Source organism: Simochromis diagramma, unplaced genomic scaffold (genome assembly GCF_900408965.1).
Source record: "Simochromis diagramma unplaced genomic scaffold, fSimDia1.1 OVJJ01000602.1, whole genome shotgun sequence".
In the NCBI taxonomy this organism is placed as follows: Eukaryota; Metazoa; Chordata; class Actinopteri; order Cichliformes; family Cichlidae; genus Simochromis; species Simochromis diagramma.
This window is the reverse complement of record NW_024387040.1, coordinates 9,529,886-9,547,231: the sequence shown is the minus strand read 5'-3', so window position 1 is coordinate 9,547,231 and position 17,346 is coordinate 9,529,886. Positions and strand designations below refer to the sequence as shown.

At 42.1% G+C, this 17,346-nt stretch overlaps 1 protein-coding gene across 1 annotated transcript in view; it reads right to left on the bottom strand.

Annotated features, from left to right (window-relative positions):
* LOC120741050 (nuclear receptor-binding protein 2-like) overlaps positions 1 to 17,136 on the bottom strand; it is a 42,732-nt gene extending 25,596 nt beyond the window's left edge. Inside the window, exon 1 of the mRNA XM_040043661.1 lies at positions 16,428 to 17,136. Coding sequence (XP_039899595.1) covers positions 16,428 to 16,547 — 120 coding nt within the window. The 5' untranslated portion in view covers positions 16,548 to 17,136. The remainder of the gene's footprint in view (positions 1 to 16,427) is intronic.
* Between the last annotated feature and the right edge of the window lie 210 nt (positions 17,137 to 17,346).

Below are 17,346 nucleotides of genomic sequence, written 5' to 3'. Positions count from 1 at the left end.
ATCACACCATATGCGAGGCGCCATCAATGAAAAATATTCCAGGAACTGGTCCATAAACACAAAAAAATAATATCCGAGTCGAAATATGGACAACTTCCTGTTGAAAAGCAGCCTTGTTGTTATGCTCAGACAGCTATTTTTAGATCACTCCCTCGAAAACAGAGCAAGGTTTGTGTTTTTGACAGATGCTGTTCGGACACACCAACATAATCTTCCTTCAACACCTTGGCTAGTTGTAAAATTTGGCTCCCTGCAACTTCATCCACTGCCTAAAAATGAAAATCGAGTTAAAAGATCCCGGTTTTGAGATCCAGAATCCATTGCAAAGTCATGAGTAAAAGGTGAAAGGGTTATACGACACTACCATGAGATTTCTCAGGAGACAGCAGCTGAACTAGAACCACGGAGACGAATGAGAAGATGATCTCGAGGTGCAGCTTTTGAACCCTCTCATCGCATCTACTGTGTCCAAAAAGCCATCATATTGGATTTAAATGCACAGCTTCACTTTTATGTCACATAAATTAATTAGCAACCGCTCGCTAATACTGTTCTCCACATTAACCCAGTTCAGCCACAGCCTGTTCACCCAGAAGTAGTCACTGCCGCTCCAAACTTCAAAGCCGTTTCTTTCTCCAGGCTGTGAGATTTCTGAAATCATCCTTCACATTTCATCATGAAAATCTTGCAGATTTTGTGTTTCTGCACAAGCCTCGGTGCATGTCCTTTATTCTGTGCACATTTGGCACACATAAAAGGATATGCATATTTGATTCCAAAGGTCATGATATGAGCTGCTAGCTTTGAAATGCAGGAGGAATGAAACCTGAGTAAACAGAGTTTTCATACTAGCTGGTCAACACGGTGAAGAGAGCGTCATTTAAAGTCGTAAAAGCAAATGCATATGAAACCTTATGTGCTTTACTGTCGATTTAAACCCTGTTCATAGAGCATTTCGGTAACCTCGGAGCATCAGGGGGGTTTATGCACATGCGCATGTTCACTGATCAAAGCCACATACAGCACTGGGCCAGCTGCGAGGAGGTGAGAAGCTTGGCCTTTGCCTTAGAGCAAAGGGGGGGGTGAAAAAAACAAGCAATTTCAACCAGGCTGCAGGAGTCTTTAATGTCTTTACAGGCTCTTTGCTTTGTACTAAAGGATCCATTATGGCAATCAAACTGCAAGCAGCAGGAAGACTAAACATCTATTAAAGGATTCACATTACAGGACATAGCAGGAAATAAACTCTTACGCTGTTATTATAATACTGTATGTGAGTGTATTATAAAACCATAAGGCTATACTTAGAAAGCTCTCAAAGTGTAGATTAAAATTCCACCATGTATCGTGTTTTATGTGCATTATGAACGGCCACTTTCGCACAGACATTTAGGTGATATAAAAGCTCTATAAAATTATTTAAGCTGTGCACGAAGACACAGCCTGTGTGTTGAGAAGAACAAAAACATACAAGAAAAGAAACGTCTGAGCTTTGCTTTAGGACTTGCTGCAGCAGCATGCCCACATGCATTTAGCCATGAGGGCTGCTTGGCTTTTAAACTGTTTAAATGAAGCAAAGCCTACTTCTGCAAGCTGCTAATTACACAGCAGCAAGGGTGGACACACTACAGTAAACATAACTGTTTTATATGATTAAAGTGGTGGCAGCTTCTTTTTCAACTGAATCACAACAAAGTTACTGCACTGCTGTTCAGCTCAACAAACAGCCCCGTGTTATCTCCACCGTGGTGGAACAGGAAAACTGTGACATAATAACATAAAGGAAATACTTCCGAATGTTCCCCTTCATACTTAGTGTGAAAAATCACCTTCAGAGAATGTTCACACTTCCTGAATCATCCATTTACAAAACAGATGATTAACAGCCTGAAATTTCTTTAGAAAAAAAAAAAAACAGAATGTCAGTGACATAGCAGCTCATCCGCTCATGATTCATCGCAGTTCGTCACAGGTTACAGCCCCTAAACAACCAACTAGACCTTGACCTTGAGCGTAATTTTGGTGATGACTCGTTCGGTGATCATTTCGCAAACCCTTTCGGAGGAGCAGCCAGTGTTGCAGACCGAGAAGCTGACGGACACTGTGACATGCCGCGTGTTCATTAGCTTTTTAGCCGATTGCGCTAACAAGTGAGCTAACAACCTCCCAACATCGAAATCTGTACTTAAAAAACTCAAGTTTGTCAAATCCCAACAGACTCCGGTGCTAATACGCCCGATCTCAGCAACAACGTTGTTTTTGTCTCTATGGCCAATTTCCCCTTCATAGCAACCGTGGGGTCACTCTGCATTTAGTCAATCTCTCATTTGTACTGTAGATCCTTGGGGGGCACACAACCTTCACCTGTAGTGCACTAACTGAACAGCAAATAGGACTTTTAATTTTCCATGTCTGTGTCATCATCTACACACCAGGAGTAGTGATGCAATCTCGAGAAAAGGATAAATTCGTCATGACTTTGTGGGACTTTTCATACTTTGCAAAAAACAACTATTTGGTCTCAATACACATTTGTTCTAAGTAGATGTGGATTACGTTTATTCATTCGAATGACATTTATTCAAGCTGACATTAAGTGTTATTAAAATAAACAGTGGAAAATGGCTCTAAGTGAAAGCCTTAGTTTAAAAAAAATAGGGCAGCAAAAAGAAGCGGTGTGGAAGTCATCTGAGGGGTGGATACATCTGCATTACTCGTGCGCTAACGGAGTCCTCGAGCAATGTAATGTTCCACTCAATTTAAGACTCACAAGAGGCGCATTTCCAAAAGAAAAGGTTACACACATACACACGTGAACACACTATCACGTATATGCCCCTGATTGTGATGCAGACTTTGTGTAATGACTTTGCAAACTTTAAGATAAGATGAGATAATCCCAACACCGCAACCTGAGGTATTTCCTCATTCTTTACAGCTACAGAGGACATTATATACTGTGTGTGACCAGTAAACTGATCTTGACAAGTCAAATCCCAGTCACTGTCGGACTGCTGAAACCTATTATCTTAAACTGGGTGGAGGGATTATAGAAAGCTGGCTAAGCGCAGGCAGATTTCAGATGGAGAAAGCAGATTTCTTGGCTGTGTTTGAGAACATAAGCTGCAACTTTGAAAGATGGCACTTCGCTGCAAGCTTTTCTTTCTGTGCAATGGTCGGTGTGGAGAAATGCTCTGCAAGACTGAAGGATTGAAACCCAGAACAAGTAAATTTAGTTAAATGCTTTACTCATGTCTTTGTGAAGTCAGAGTGCCTCCATTTGGCCAATTTACCGAGCACTATGAAAAGATTTAGACAAAGAAAGCTCAGGCTTTATGGAGATTTGTCCTCCAGCCTGCGAAAGGAGGAAAAGATGGAAAAGCTGACTTGAGCAGTCTCTTATAAAAAAAGGGAAAAAATGAGAGCTGAATAATGACGGCATTATGCAGTACGAATTATCCATCCATCCATTCGCTTCCGCTTATCCATTTTCAGGGTCACGGGGGGCGCTGGAGCCTATCCCAGCTGTCATAGGGCGAGAGGCGGGGTACACCCTGGACAGGTCGCCAGTCTGTCGCAGGGCTAACACACAGGGACAGAAAACCATTCACACTCACATTCACTCGCACATTCACACCTAGTGTCAATTTGGATTATCCAATTAACCAATCCCCACAAGCTGCATGTCTTTGGACGGTGGGAGGAAACGGGAGTACCCGGAGGGAACCCACGCAAACACGGGGAGAACATGCAAACTCCACACAGAAAGACCCCGGTAACTGTTGAGACTTTCTGTTTCTGAGTGATAAACGCCAAAAAGCTCTCCTCTTTTGAATCCATCAATGCAAGAAAGTCTGTTTGACTTTTACACGCATGTTTCAAAGATCTCGCCGACTGTGTACAGAGCATGCTCGAGGAGGTAGAAAGCGCTCCTCAGAGGTATGGATGTCATGTGACGCTGAGCTGCTTTGACAGCTCAGTGGAAGCCAGGGGACATGACGGGTATTCCTCGAAGAGTCCTTTTCATGCCAGCTTTCCCCATCCGAGCAGCTCCGTTTCACACAGCTGAAGTGGAAAACGCTGACAACGACCTCTCCGCCTATCCCCGGAGACCCGGGGACCCCGAGAGGCCTCGCTGGCTCGTGTTTCAAAAGCCAGGTCACAGGAATCCCCGGGATCACATGACCCCATGATTCGCAAACTAACCTGAAAATGTTTTAAGAAAACAGTGTTTCTGGTCTTCTGGGACACTTCTCACAAAACCAGCGGCAGAGATCGGACATTCCCGATTATGTAGTGTACCCTCTCTTAGGTTTCCAGTGGTTCTGACTGCAGTGATTTAAAAACGTGCTTACTTAGTTCACAAAATGAGGTCAGGCTACGTAGAAGTACTCAAGCTGATGTTCAAACCTTGCCTTTGCGAGGGGCAGCCAAAAGGAAGTAAACTGAAAATGAGAACAGTGCAAAAATCATGCAAAGCTACTCTAGCAAAGCTGGAAATGAGCACAAAAATACCTCATTTAAAACTTCTCTGGAACTAATTTGTAGTTTTGTTGTGTGTTTTTAATTCATAACTGTCCAGATCTGACATTTTCAGCACAGCTACACAGCATTTTTCTACATCAAGACGATTCAAAACAGCAGAAAGTCAAGTTTTAATGTCTGAGACCCTAAAAGCAGGAGCCTCTTTAAGCACAAATGCCAACCATGAGAAGAAGGCCAGGCGACTCGCCTCATCTGACTGTGGCTGTAATAAATTGAGTGAAGGTCAAGGGATAAAGGTTGCAATAAATCGTTCTCTAAAGGTTTAAAATCCACATGGTGTCGTTACATCCGGGCTGTTTTCAGTGTTTCTCACAGGAAGTGTAAATGTGCACATTTTTGAAGTAGGCTCGTAACATTTTCCTCCTCCCTGTAAAAACACTTGCACAGAAATCTTCCAAATGCTGCTTTGTGTGCTTCCTTGGCTTTGTTACTGCAAGTAACTTTCCATCACTGGAGTAGTGTAATCATCTCAAGACCCCATCATAAAATAGTGCTCTGTAGTGCTACAGAGTAGTAAAGTCTTTTTAAGAGGACAAATCACAGTGTAAACTACAGGTATCTTTAGTGTTAGTAGTGAAGCTCACGGACAAACAGAGTTTGATGTAAATGTAAACATAAAAGCTTTTTTCTATTTGGTTATTTGTGCAAAGTACCTGGAAGCGGTGTGAGGAAATGAGGAAAGTATTTTAAGGACATTTTAATCTGAAGGAACCCCTGATCTACTAACGTCTGTACAGTGCAGCCGAAAGACTTGTTATAGTAGTAAAGTTATCAGTAAGTGGACTTAATATGTTTCTTGGCTCACTCTTGTTTTCAAATTTTCCCTTTTTGTTTTTTCCATTCTGTATCCGTCACACGAATCAGCGTGTCCGTTACCTCCGCCAAGGAGGTCATGTTTTTGGACGTGTTTGCGCTTGTGTCATCGTTCTGTCTGTAAACACAACAACTCAACAAATTACGAACGAATTCTGATAAAACTTTGTAGGGGTGTGCATGCAGAGTGGGGTTAACAGTTCAAATTTGGCTCACATCCACCAAAGTCTTCGAGGTCACCTTAATGAGTCATTGGTCAAAAAGTCGGAAAAAGCCTTAGAAACGAGAAACAGTGTGCTGTATATCGTCAACATACCGGATAAAGATTTAACATGTCACATCCTGTCAAGTTTGACCTCTGACCTCAAGGTCAACAGATTGATCTGAAAGTCAAAATTACACACTATATAGGGGTATTTAAATCTGTTTCTTACTCCTATTATTTATATTGAAAATATAGATATTTGGGAATTATAAATATCACGTCACATTTGACCTCTGACCCCACTTTTGAATTTCACATCTGCCTTTTTTTCCAAGTTGAACTCAAAATGCGTTATATCTTTAAAGAAAGAGCGAAATAGAGCAAGCTGCCTATGGGGAAATATAGTGCAGTATAATATTATACAATAAGCTCAAGTTATTTATGCGTTCATGGAAATTAATACCCGTTATCCATTACCTACTCCTACATAATGTTTGTGTAATCAAAGTAAACATCTGTCATGTTTCCCTTATCTGATTTTTACTGCACTACAACATAAAATGAATGTACGCAAAATAAAATACTATTTACTTAAAAATGAATATTGCCCAGAGAGTGAGCTGCCTTAGCTGAAAGTCTGTTTGTTTGTTTACTTAATGCAATGACTGGATGAACTACAGAGTCTGACTCTGGGGGAAAAAAGTTTTGTTTTTTTTAAACTTGTTTTGGGACAAATATAGTAAAGTTAAAAAAAAAATCTGATTTTAAACATTTGATTATGTCCTGCTGATCATGTAATTAAAATCATGTTCTCTCCCTTTTAGACTTAAAATATAAATAACTAAACAAGGCAACAGTAACACAGACCCAGACACCAGTTAGTACAGAAAAACGTGTATTCCCCAAACAAAAACTAAGAAATCTCCCTGTGATTGTTTTCATCGTCCCATAGTTTGCTTGGAAGATGCCGACTTGTCTGCAAACGCTCCCCAACTCTTCTCAAAAAAGTGCAACACAAACCAGAAACGCACAAAGTTCAAAGTGAAAGATGGGGCTTACCGCTGCGATCGTCACATTTCAAAAGAGGCAAATTTTACTTTCACTGTTTCTGCTTTGCATCATACTTTTCACTGTTTTAATACTCTTTGATCAGTATTTGTGCAAACTACAGGTGACCGCAGCAATCACAAGGAGGTTTTTCGCTGCAGCAGCGTAACCTCTTTGCAACGGCGAGCAACCACTCGCCAACCAGTTGGGGAACACATGTACAAGCTATCTGTGCTTGCCAGAGGTTGCTGACAGGCCTCAAAGACTGTGTTACTGTGCCTGCCTGCAGTGAAGATGGACATCTTCAAAAACAGACATAAAAAAAGTCAGTGACAGCCACAACACTTACTCTCTAATTAACTGCAAGACTGCACTCAACATGATGATGATGATGACTGTCTGTGCATATGAGAGGGTGGATGAATTAGCACCAGCTTCCTCATCCACATGCCGACCGGTGAGTAATCCATCGTGCAGGTGCTACATTTTGTGCGAACAGGCCTCCGCCATTCACAGGCACCACTGAAACAAAAACAACTGGCTCCAATGAACCTAACGCTGTGGGTAAACATCGAGTCGCGATTTGATTTTAAACAACCTTTACTGAGAAACATGCAGTAAAGGTTTGCGGCTACAAAGTGCAGAGATAAAAATAGCACACATCTCCGCCGCAATCTCGGATACTGGGTCAAAGACAGCTGTAAAACACAAATGTCATCACGCATAAAAAGGTAAATTACAGCGCGTCAGTGAGTCATTCATAAATCAGCCCGTGTGTTCAGAGAAGGCAGAGCTGCAGGTTCTTTCTATTCCCACACAAGGAGGCGAAATAGACTGGAACAGCTGTTGATCAGCAGCAGTGCAGCTTTACTTTGTGTGATGACACTACAGTTGGTCCACTTATGGTCTGTATTAATGTGACAACAATATATTAGTTTAACATGTAATAAGTGTGAAACACAAAGTGTTACCTGTTTTGTAGGTCTTTTAATGCATTTAAACACATTAAATGAGTAATATTTCGATGGTTCCCACCCCAAATGTCACCTGGAGGACTCAGCCTCAAGGTTATTTGTCACTACTACTTGCAATTATTTGGTCACCAAATTCAGGAAAATTCAGTCAGCAGGAAACCACATTTTTTTCATGGTTGCAAGGTGGTTGCTGTCCTATATGCTGAGATATTTAGGTTAGGTCAGACTCAAAGTGGTGAACAGACCAACTGGCATGCACACCTGCACTGCACTCTTTAAGGCCATTCTCCTAGCATGAATGAAACAGTCAACAACTGATTTTCTTTTCTAAGAATTGACGGGTGTAAATGGCTTTTCACAGCACGGCTTTAAGCCTTTAGCGGCAGCAGGAGAGTACCGCTATTAACAGGTTTATAAAAGCCGGCTACCCCTGCTCTCCATTTCCAGTGAGAGGAAACCCGAGCTGAAGTCATTCCTCAGAGGACAGCTGTCAAACCAGCCTGCATGTCTGATTAAAGGTGTCAGTTAATAGGAGGACCCCCGAGGACGGGCAGCAATCCACAGCTTGACGTGGACTTAGAAGGGGAAGTGATCTGTGCTAAAGGTTAATCTTCTAAGTTGGTCAAAACAGAGCTGTTCAAAACCGACCTGTTGTGTCTGCATCCTGCCCAAAGCGAGCCTGAGGCTATTCACATAATGTGCTTTTGCTGAAAATGTGTGTTTTTACACAAGTTCACAGTTAGCTCCCAGAAATAATCTCTGTATATACCAACATCACATGACCACTAAGGCACGCATGTTTTGGGAAACAGAGGCTTAAATAGTACGAGGGCAGAAGAGTGAAAACAAATTCTTCTTTGCTTGGGTGACAGTGAGGTAAAACCCATTAATGTCTGTCCAAGGCAGTGATGGTGGGAGAAAAGATACACTTGAAGTAACCATGTTGATGTTGTGGATTGAAGTTTATTTTCTGTCCATCCATTCATCCATCCATCCTCTCCTGCTTTTCCAATTCATCCAATATCCTGGACACATCAGCAGTTTGTCACAGGGCTAACACGGAGACAGAGACAAACAACCATTCGCACTCGCATTTACACCTACGGGCAATTGAGAATCACTAACTAACCTTAAAATAAGCCCGCTAACTGTTTTTGGGCTGTGGTAGGAAGTCGGGGTACCTGGAGAAACCACACAGACACTGGGGGAAAATGCAAACGCCACACAGAAAGACCACAGCCAGATGGTGGATTTGAACCCAAGCAATGTGTGATGTACTAGTATAAACCACTGTGCTGCACATGATAACCCCGGAGTTATCCAACTGAAGGTTTGGTGAGTGTTTCCAAAAGTCTCTTCTTTAGCAGTCCTGAAACGGCTCCATCTATAACTGGTAAACGTTTTAAATGACAATCCCTTTAGACGAATGATATGCTGTCATGAAAATTTAACTACTTTCAACCAAAACATGAGGATATGCTCCTGCTAATGACTTCACACTCACTTTCTTTGGATCTCTAGCAACACTCCCCCAAAGCGTGAAGAGGACTTGATGAGAAAAGCAAAGGCGACACAGGCACTTGGGCCTCACAACTTCAGATACGCGGTTACGATACGAGCTTACATTTACAGAGATTCCTTCCTTTTTTAACGTATCTCACATCTTTCAAGTAATAACTCAAGTTTCTCTTATTATCCACTAATAATTACATTAGCTTGATATCCACCTTCTTAGCTACAAGCTACGTTAATGTGTAAATTCACTGTAATTTGTGTTGTGTGGGAATGACGCTCATATTTTGCTTCTCATAACCTTTTTATGAATATGCTGGAGGGATGTTAAACTCATTTTACATCGTGGGCCACATAAGCCTAAGTAAGTTTAACCACACATTAAACCCTTCAGTTATTAAGTGCAGATTCAACAGCATGTCTCAATTTTTCTACATGTTGAGCTCTATCAGTGCAGCTTTTGGGGGATTCATTTGTAAGTAATAAATGTGTAATATAACAGAAAAGGTAGAAAAAGTGCCCAGACTGAAAAAAATCAGGAACTTTATTGTCATTTTGGTCTCGGGTTTACCTGCAGGAAAAGATTTAAATACTGAATGTACAGTTAAAAGTCCAAAATCGATGACCTTCTTCATATTTTCCAAAGCCACCCAGTGGACCGGATTAGAATCTCTGCCAGGCCGATTCTGGCCACCGAGCCATATGTTTCACACCCCTGACCCAAATCTAATCAGTGACAAAAAAACCCCATAAAATTAATAATTAGTGTGAACGCTATCTGCGCTGATGATGGCTTCGATCGCAGCCTTCTGATGCTACGATCTCGTCCAGGTTGCCCCTGTCGTGGTATTCTTACAGATGTGTCTGACAGAGGAGCAGTCATTTGGGATTAGTTGGATGAAGGCATCGTCACTTCTTCCCCAAAACTGTGATTTGAGACACTGGACAACTCACAATAATCAGATAAGTCTGCCCAAATCCCACAGGTTGGTAACCCTACAACTAGTATAACTAGTTTTCTTGGCGCGTTATTAAATCCCCCTCAGTGTTGAAACCAGACTATCCTGAACAAACATCTGAAATATATTTTTCTCAATCATTTGTGTACATTTCACGATTTATGATGAACATACTGTACAGCAAACACGGGCTAACTAATGTTCAGGTATACTTACCTTCAGGGAAGTGGATCACAAAACTGACACGATGTAAAATTGTGACTCTCATTTAAGCAATCGTTGACTAACCAAGTAAAAACAACCGATAGCCGAGACAAGATCTGGGTGTGGTGTCAAGTTGCTTAACATTTCTCTGGGAAAACCCTGAATATCGTCACATAATTACGCCACAGATGTAATAATCAGGTGTCTCACTCCGGACATCTTTGACTTTTCACTGTAGAAAAAGTAAAGGCGTAATAAAAACCATTGCTGTGCTCTATCCAACAAAGGCCTCTGGCTCACCCATAGCTCCACATATCTGCCCAGGCCTCTAGCTCCTCAAACCTGACACATGCATGTGAGTTTCAAACAGGGGGAACACAAAAAGCAGCATCAGCAAACACTCATACATGAATTAACACCAGTCTGCAGATGGAGGCAGATCCTGGAAATAGAAGATGGAGCAATTACTGGAATGAGCACCGAGTCTGCCGGGTGCACTATGGAGGAGAGGTGGAGAGGGTATGAGGCACCGGCCTGCTCCATTATCAAACAGAGATCACAGGAGAGCCGTGATAAACCAGTGTGATGGGGTGGATGAGCCTCCTACTGTACAGATATCACAACTTAGTTTTATATTAGATTCAATTTTGCACCTGCGACCATTGAAACTATGTTAAAAGAACCCATTAATGTTCATACAGCTGTCACTGGATCATCTTAAGACAAGTTCTGCAGGTTTACGAGAACACTTTTGTTATTATAATGATTATTCATTGACTTTTATGCAGGGCAACATTGAAAGGAAGGCCAAGTCTTTGTCTTTTTGTCCCTTTCAGCTCATTGATAAAACACACTGCTTTAGAGCAATCGGCGTGCAATTGCCAAAATTTTACGCAACACGTTTCCACACAAAAAGATCCGTAAAACAAACGTGTGACAAATCTGAGATAAACTGGAATTAAATGTGCTGCGTGAGCTCGAAGGTTCCCATTCAGAGAATCTCGAGATGGCTCAATCAGACGATACGTGGCAGCAGCCAGAAATGTAAATCACGAGCTCGTAAATCATTTTGCTGCTGATGTGCAGATTTTATAGGCGTGTTACTAAAGAGCGGCGGGATTGCAGCTCAGCACAATTGCAACAATTGTCCACCCATTTTAATTCAACTGTTCCTGCAAAGACAATAATAAGCAAGGCCACCGGCTTCAGTTTGATTGATTTCTCGTGTCATATTGTGGCGCTGCTTCAAGGAACAATTCTGGTTTCCTTTCACACGAACACTGAAATGGAAATATTAAAAAAAAAATCTGCCTGGAAAGACTTTCAGCGACGAACCACATTGGAAAACGTCACGGCTGTTTTGATTCTGCTCGCACAACTTTGTGCTTTCCAAACACAACAGCAGCGATGAGTCCGAGAGGAATATCACAACTCTGTGTTGGGTCAAGAAGGACAAACTGACTTTAAGCAACTGCTTGTTGCTCAAGCGTCCCTTTTGAGATAACGCTATAAGAGTGAACTACACACGCAAAAAAAGATTAATTAATAAAAAACAAAAATTCCTAGATCAAGCCCTGGCTTACCGACTTCAAATAAAAGCATATCAGAAGCATTAGTGCTGATTTTCACACAGATGAAAAATTAATTTGCATACAAAAGTGGAAAAATAAGCAAAAGACCCTGGGCTTTATTTACAGCGTTTACCTGATTTAACTGCCTTTGTTTCCTTTCAGTGCAGTGTGAGTCTCCACTGCATTATGCAAGCATATATACTCTCACAGGCCACTTTATTAGGGACATATATTCAACTGAATGTCAATATAAATATCCAATCAGCTAATCACACAGCGATAAATAGTTCATTTAGGTATGTAGACATGGTCAAAACAACCTGCTGAAGTTCAAACTGAGCATCAGGATGAGGAAGAAAGGTCATTTTAGTGACTGAGCGTGGCATGATTGGGTTTTCAGGTCTGGGTTTTCAGAAGCTGCTGATGTGCTGGGATTTTCCCCCACACAACCATCTCTAGGGTTTACAGAGAATGGTCTGAAAGAGAGAAAATATCCAGGAAGCGGCAGCTCTCTTTGTGAAATAGCCTCGTTGATGTCAGAGGTCAGAGGGGAATGGCCAGAACATCTATGAATGACAAGATGTAAAACCTTACAGCAAGAGGAAACCATGCTTGGTGCCACTCCTGTCAGCTAAGAGCACGAAACTGAGGCTACAATTCACACAGGCTCACCAAAACAGGAGAGCAGAAAACTACAGAAGTTGAGAATTTAAATAACTGTTGCCTGGTCTGATGAGTCTCGATTTCTCATTCAGATGATAGAGTCAGAATCTAATGTGAGCATCACTAAAGCATCATACCATCCTGCCTTGGTAAAGAAAACAGCCTACCTGTGCGTTGTTTCTGACCATGTCCATCTCTTTATGACCAGGAGGATAACACGCTGTTTCACAAAGCTCCACATCACAGTTCGTTTACTGCATTCAAACAGCCTCAACAGCCACCAGTCTCAATTTAATAGAAGTGGTGCAAATGGAGACTCGTGTCACAGATGTGCCGCCAACAAATCTACAGCAACTGTGTGATGCTGTCATGCCAACATGAACCAAAGTCTCTGAATCCATATTGAATCTGTGCTATGGAGAATTACAGCAGCTCTGAAAGGAAAGGAAAAGGGAAGTGCAACCAGGTACTAGCAAAATGTAACTAATAAAGCAGCCAGTAGGTGCATGGCTTATAGTTTCTCTCTGCTGTTACTGTGTGTGTGTGTGTGTGTTTGTGTGTGATAGAGAGAAGGGGAGGAAAGCAAAGAGCTCAGCAGCAGAGAAGTGACAGGGAGCAGAGCAAATAGCATCAATGGATGTGACGACATCTCTTTTTTCCCGCAGCAACAAGTGTTAATTTGTCTGAACCAGAAGATGCGCGGACACCAGCGAGTTCAAGTGTTTAAGCCTGTCGTCCTGTATTTACTGGGTGATTCAGGTGTAACTCAGCAGCAGAGCAGATCCTGTCCCAGACTTACAGACATCTGGGGTTGATCCAATTTTCTTCTGTTCAGAATAGCACAAAGAAACTAAACAAAGGCTGGAGTGTGGGTGGAGACTGTGAGTTTTATGCAGTCTGGTATTTTTCCACTTTTCTGAGATAAAACAGAAATAAATAAATAGAAATTGATAGTGTAATCTACAATTAAAACAAATCAATTGATAAGATATAATACATTACATTATTAGCATGCATAGCTACATAAGAAAAGTATTCTCATGTGGGTTTCTACTACCAGCCATGAGAGACTGATGCTCTCAGTGTGGGGCAAATGAAAAAGTGACAGTGGGGGTGGCTCAGAAAAACACACAGATGGGTAATCAATGGGTGGAAAATCACTAGGGTGGGGTAGGGTTTATGTATATGTGTGTGTGTTCTAGCATGAAAAACACTTGATGGTAGTGAGAATGCAGCGAGGTCAGGTGGTTTGTGCATGCCGAGGAGCCTGTGTGCGAACCAGAGATAACCTTCAACTTAAATTCTGAGTCTTATCTGGAGCCGTTAGCAGAGGCGACACCCACAGATTCACGATGCTGAACTGTTTCTTCTCTCTCATAATGACTGAGCATCTTGGCGGTTGTTTGGCTTACACAGCGTGCGTGCGGACACGTTTCCGATGCGGAGAGCTGGGAATGTCACACATACTGGAACAAACATGGAGACCACATGAGGGAGAGGGCGCTTCGAGTGAGGCCAACGGTTTATTTACTTTTGCTAATGAAGCTGAAGTGCTGATGCTCACAAGGACAAGAACACTGCAGCTAAGAGCCGTCATCATCTTTTAAGCCATCTTGGGAGAAATGGGCTAAATGGTTTTGGGTTTATTGGTATTTTTTCAGCACGAAGCCTCAAACAGCAAACACAGAAACATAAATTTAAGAAAAACATTCAAATCTGCATGTTTAACACAGAGAATCAGCACCTGTTTGATCAAACGAATGAAAATTCACAATGTTCAAAGTTGCAGCTGACTATTTGCTATAAGCTTCAACTTGTCCAACTTGCTGTAAATTAAGCGAAAGTTTTCCTGCTAAAGAACGACTCATGGATTTGTGAATCTGCTCTCCATGCTGTTACAGTTATGCACCTCCCTCCTTCACCCATGTCACATTTTTAAACAGAAGCAGTTATATAGTGAACACATGATGACACTAGTGTCATTAAAGAACACTTAGAGGAGTCACTCATACAGGCCTCGAGGCCGGTCGACCAGTCGCTCAGACTCGTCTGCAAACACTTGCCAACTACTTACTTAAGCAGTAATGAACCTGCAAAAAAAGTGCTGCAAAGTGGAAATTTACACTGGTCACAGTTAAAGTAAAAGTTGGGCTTTTACCACAGTGACAAAAATGCTTCAAAAGGTGCAACTTTTACTTCTGCTAACAACCAAAGCAACTGCAAGTACGTTTTCAGTCCAGGACTCTGTGTTTGCAACCCAGCAGCAACCTCCAGCAATCAGGAAAATACACGTTTGACCCACCCGGGCGGTTTCTGGGTGGCCAAATATCCAGCCCAGTCTGATCTCAAGAGGACCAGCCCAATCAAAATGATTGCATAATAACACATAATACAAAAACAAAAATGACCTGCAAATTGTTTCCCTTCCTTTTAGTGTAAATGAGCTACAAACCATCCAGTTATAAAATGTGTAGGTAACGAGCACCCCGAGATATTTTAAGAAAAGGAAGTGCACTTTCAACAACGCCTCTGAGTTGTTGTAGTAAATGTAAAACACCCATCAACACGCCTCTTTGGGGTTACGCTTTAAGAAATGAATGCATAATTATAAAAATCACACAGGAAGCTTATTATCCAGAGTTTTTCCTGCAATTAAAAGACATTTACTGTGAAATCACAGAAAATGTGCCATCAACTGTCAAAACAGGAACCTTCCTGTTATCTAATGACATACTAACCATAAAAGTTTCTGTCATTTAATGGTTTATATATTACTTAGTAAACTTTAGTGGCCACGCGTCTGAAAATGCAGTTAAAAGTCTGAATTTTTGCCCTCCTTTGCAATTCTCACATTTTCCGACTGGACTCTTTGCCGGGCTATTTCCAGCCCCCAGGCGCTAAATTTGACACCACTGTTAAATTTATATTAAAAATGTAATAATTCATAGTTTGGTTAACTGACTGAAAATTACTCTGCAGCCACTTTTTTAATCCATTCGTGTTTTTGGCACACAGCTCTCTTAGTTGCAGCATTTCGTTTTGGAATAAACTAAATCAGCATTTTACAGGCAAAGGGCCAAAAAAGGGCAGGAAAAAAGTCTGCATACTCAAATCTGTCAGATTGCTCCTTTAATTCAGCTCTCACACCACTGCACAGAAACAGAGCCTGAATTAAAGGAGCAGTCTCACCAATTATGTGGACACTGTTGCAGATACCTTTGGACATATCACAGAACAAACACCAGAAAATAATACTAAGTATTAAAAAAAGATTTTGGAGGCTACAACTGCCCATTGAATTCTTTATAAACTTTGTAAGAATTTTTCCTTAGTCGTAATATTTAGAGATGACTATAGCTCAGAGCTCAAAAACACAAATACATTCAATTTAAAAGAAAAGCAACAGATTCTCACAAACAAGAGGCCAGAAAATTATTGACATTTAAGCATGCAACTAATTTGTCCAGTAATTCTCTTTGGGCTGACTAATCAATGGGTCTAATTGAACAAGCAATTCCAGTTTGTAGTCTTCGTGAAACATCTGCAAATACATGGATGTCAACGATATTTCTAAGTGTGCAATGATAAAACCAGATGTGGATTTGAATGTTTGTGCAGATCCTGCACAGGAGCAGAAATCTGGCTACAGTTTTTCTGTGAAACTCCTCCTGCCACCCAGACCCGCTCAAATGGACTCTGTGGACTATAATCTGATCAACAAATATGTCACTGTGTGAGATTTATGCTGCTGGGATGGTGCCAAACAGCATTGGGCAATACCACCTCGGCCGGGCTCAAACATTGCATAACACGGAGGGTCCAGCATGGCCAGAGAGATCAGCTCAATTGATTTACCGCCCGATCGGGGAGCAGATCCTTTGCTGTGCGCAGAAACGTGCTCACTCACACGTATCCTTCATGCACACCGACCAACCTGCTCTTTCCGTTTCTGCCAGCGGCCGCAGGGGCTCTCCTCCAGGATCTCGCTCTCATCCTCGCTCTCCTCCTCCTTTCCCTCCGATCCTGATTTCCTCTCCGGGACGGACATCGTCATTTTAGCGCCGTATATTTCCAGATTTCAACACCAACACTTCTCCGCGTTCCCTCGCTCCTTCACTATCGCCTCTGTGTGTTTTTGTTGTTGTTGTGGGGTAGAGGAGGCGAGCCGCTTGTGTGCGCAGTAAGAACCCCCTCCAACAGCCAGCCAACGTCTCTCCCTCTCTCTCTCTCAACCCTCTTGGCGCTCAAAACATCTTGCAGAAACAAACCGGTGTGTTTGCAATCCTCAGACAGTTAAACGGAATCCAACATCCTCCTTAGATAAAAAACACAAGTGCATGCAATGAGCGTCTGGCCGGACTAAACGGGGTGGAAAATATATCCCCAGACTTCATGCGCCCTATAGGCTGCATATAAAAGAGGTTGCGAAATGCTCTCCTGCCAATCTGTCCATTTACAATCAAGCGAAGCTCGATCGGCGAAGCCAAAGAATTCCCTCTGAGTCCAGTGCACTCATTTCCCACCGCAGACGTCGTCTGCTTTATGGAGGAGACTCAGTTTTGTCGACCATCTCCCACACGCGTCATTGTCGGCGTTGCAGGATCTGAAGCTGTGGGCTCCTGCCAGGCACTGCACGCAGAGGGATGGAGCAAAATACCGTAAAGTGGCCGCTATGCGCGCACTATATATTCATGTATGCATGGAAACCGGTAGCCGGGTGAAAAGCAAACTTCTAGAATCGATATGCACGAAAGTTACTCGAGTCTATGATATTTCAGCCAGTTTGAAGACTGTCGCACTGAGAGGCCCGAGTGAGGTGCATGTGACAGAAGGTGGGCTATTATCGCGTTTCA